Here is a 2,676-nt window from a genome sequence, read left to right as displayed (position 1 = left end):
AAAGGTTGATGTTCTGCTGGGGTTGTTGTCTCTTGTTGCGTGCTTTTCTTTGACCTTGTGCTTAGGGACTTTTGTTGATTGGCTGTTGCACGAGGAAAAGATGGAAAAGGATCCTCGAGGTAGCCCGACAGATTTTCGAGAGCTGGGCCTGTGAGGAAATCGTCGGATATGGGCATCTTGGATTTTCGTGAGCGTGTACCCATGTTGTTCTCGCAAGGGAAGGACTGAAAGACTGCTCACTCGATTACAGAATGATAGCTTAGTACAAAGTTCACAAAATTTAAAGGTACAATAGACAAAGATTGATTCATGCGCGAGGTAACAGATATCAAATTGACGGCTGATATTCTACAATCTTAATTAAACCTTTTGACAAGTCAAAACAAACAGATCAGCTACCTTTTAGAGAGCTTTTCCATCCTCCCGCTCACTTCTCTTTGAAGTTTCATGATGATTCGGAAATAAATGTGTCATTCTTTTGCCGGCCTGGAATTTCTTCCTCGGCGTTTTTGTCGCCATGTTATTGTAACTGATGCTTGAAAAATTTGTATGAAAGTCAAGTAGACTAGTGCACAACTGATAAAACCTCACGAATATCAGTCGTGCAGTAGTCTACTTGACTTTCATAAATATTTTAAACCAATTTTGACTGATCGCGATCTTCTCTGATCCAACGCTGTGCAAGACTTATCGTCCACGGTTTTTGCAAAGGTTTTAAAACCTCAACTTCACTAATGCTCGAAGTAATGCGTGACATTTTACAGTCGCGTTACCTGCGCAGTAACGTTGCGCACAAACAATTAGCGCGAACGTCCTTAAGTCACTGATTAATAGCGTTTCATTAATTTTACACTGCAAGTCGGACTTTCCAGTTGCGAGGATTTCAAAATGGTCCCATTTGATGTTATGACCGGCAGAAATTGTATGGTCTGCAACAGCAGAGGCGTGGCCGACTTGTGTAAGAGCTTTGAAATGCTCGGACTTCCTGTCATGCAATCTTCTTCTTGTTTTGCCAATGTAGAAGGAATCACAGTCCCAACAACTGGCTTTGTATACTATTTTTGATCTTTGAGAACGACTAAAACGATCTTTGTAGGAAAAAAAAGACTTAACCCTGCAAGTGTTTTGAAAAATAACCCTAAGATTGACACAGCCATAAAACTTACTAATACAAGATTTTTACATCTAGTCTAGAAAGGCAAAGCATAGAGGTATGTTGTATTCATTCGCTTTCTCTTGGAGTTTGCTCATGACATATGTATGGTCTATGGTGGAGAAACCTGTTCTAAACCCTGCCCGTTCTCTTGGCTGGTGTTGGTATAATATCGGAAGCAAACGCCATAAAAGAATCTGAGAGAATGCCTTGTATATTATTGGACGGAGACTGATTGGCCTGTAGTTCTTGGCCCGGTTGTGCGAAAGCCGATTAACTTAATCCAGGATGTCACGTTAGCACCTTGCGTGACTTAGCAGGCGTGCTCACTTGAACTTCGTACCGGTTGGGCACGCCATTCGGAATTTATCTTGACATGGTGTTCAGAAGTGCGATTTAAAACATGGACAGTTTTCACAAACCTAGTGCGTTGAGTTTCGACGGAAACACGTCAGAAAATTGGAGAAGATTTAAGCAGCAATACCAGATATACTTAACAGCTTCGGGCAGCCAAAAGAAAGATGATTCGATCAAAATAGCTATATTACTAAACTTTGCTGGCGAGGACGCCATTGAAGTTTTCAACACATTCCAGTTTCCCGAAGGCGATGAGAAGAAGCTGGACAAAGTCCTCGAGCAGTTCGAGCGGTACTGCAACCCTAGGAAGAACGTCGTTTTCGAAAGACATCAATTTTGGCAGTTATCCCAGAAAGACTCTGAGACTGTAGACCAGTTTGTCACGCGTTTGAAATGCAAGGTGAAATCGTGCGAGTACTCGGCAGTCGATGATATGGTGAGAGACAAGTTTGTGTTTAGTATACGAGATCTAACGGTGAAGGAACGGCTGTTGAGAGAAGATAAACTTACACTGGAGAAAGCGATTTTTATGGCAAGAGCTTCTGAGGCTTCGAAAGAGCAGATTAAGATGATGGGCACGAAAGAGCAAAACAGTGAAAATCCGTCTGTGAATGAAAATCGATATGGTGACAAACAAAAGCAAAGTTCTTCGCGTCGGCCGGGATCTCGTTCGGGATCGCAAAAGAAGAAATGTAAATTTTGTGGTTCTTCTCACCCGTGGGGATCTTGTCCTGCCTTTGGCAAAATATGCAGCTACTGCTAGAAGAAAGACCATTTCGCGAATGTCTGCCGAAAAAGAATGCGTGATTCTGGCGGGAAAATTGTACACGCCGTGGTAGAGTCGGATGGTAGTGATAACGATGCTGATTTCCTAACATTTTCGTTAGAGTCGAGCGGCGAGTGCCCTAACCAAGATGATTGGCACGCCTCATTGAAGATTGCTGGCACTGAAGTGAATTTTAAACTGGACTCAGGGGCTGATTGCAATGTTATTTCCCAGTCCTTGTTTGATCGACTCCCGGTTTCACAGAAACAGGCCCGCCAGTGCAAAGCCAAGTTGAAAGTGTATGATGGACATCGCATCACACCAAGAGGCAAAGTCAGCCTATTTTGTGAGTACAAAGGAAACTTCACAGTGTTGGAATTCATCCTCGTTGAGCAAGACT

The 2,676-nt window shown here is 42.9% G+C and overlaps 1 protein-coding gene across 1 annotated transcript; it reads left to right on the top strand.

The window, feature by feature from the left end:
- Positions 1-1,556: 1,556 nt before the first annotated feature.
- On the top strand, positions 1,557-2,273 carry LOC137987825 (uncharacterized). Its single transcript, XM_068833900.1, has one exon. It carries the CDS (start codon positions 1,557-1,559, stop codon positions 2,271-2,273), a length of 717 nt encoding a protein of 238 aa, XP_068690001.1.
- Positions 2,274-2,676: the final 403 nt, after the last annotated feature.

This window comes from Montipora foliosa, unplaced genomic scaffold (assembly GCF_036669935.1).
Source record: "Montipora foliosa isolate CH-2021 unplaced genomic scaffold, ASM3666993v2 scaffold_390, whole genome shotgun sequence".
NCBI classification, from domain to species: domain Eukaryota; kingdom Metazoa; phylum Cnidaria; class Anthozoa; order Scleractinia; family Acroporidae; genus Montipora; species Montipora foliosa.
Note: the sequence above shows the minus strand (reverse complement) of the source record. Positions and strands in the feature narration are given on the sequence as shown.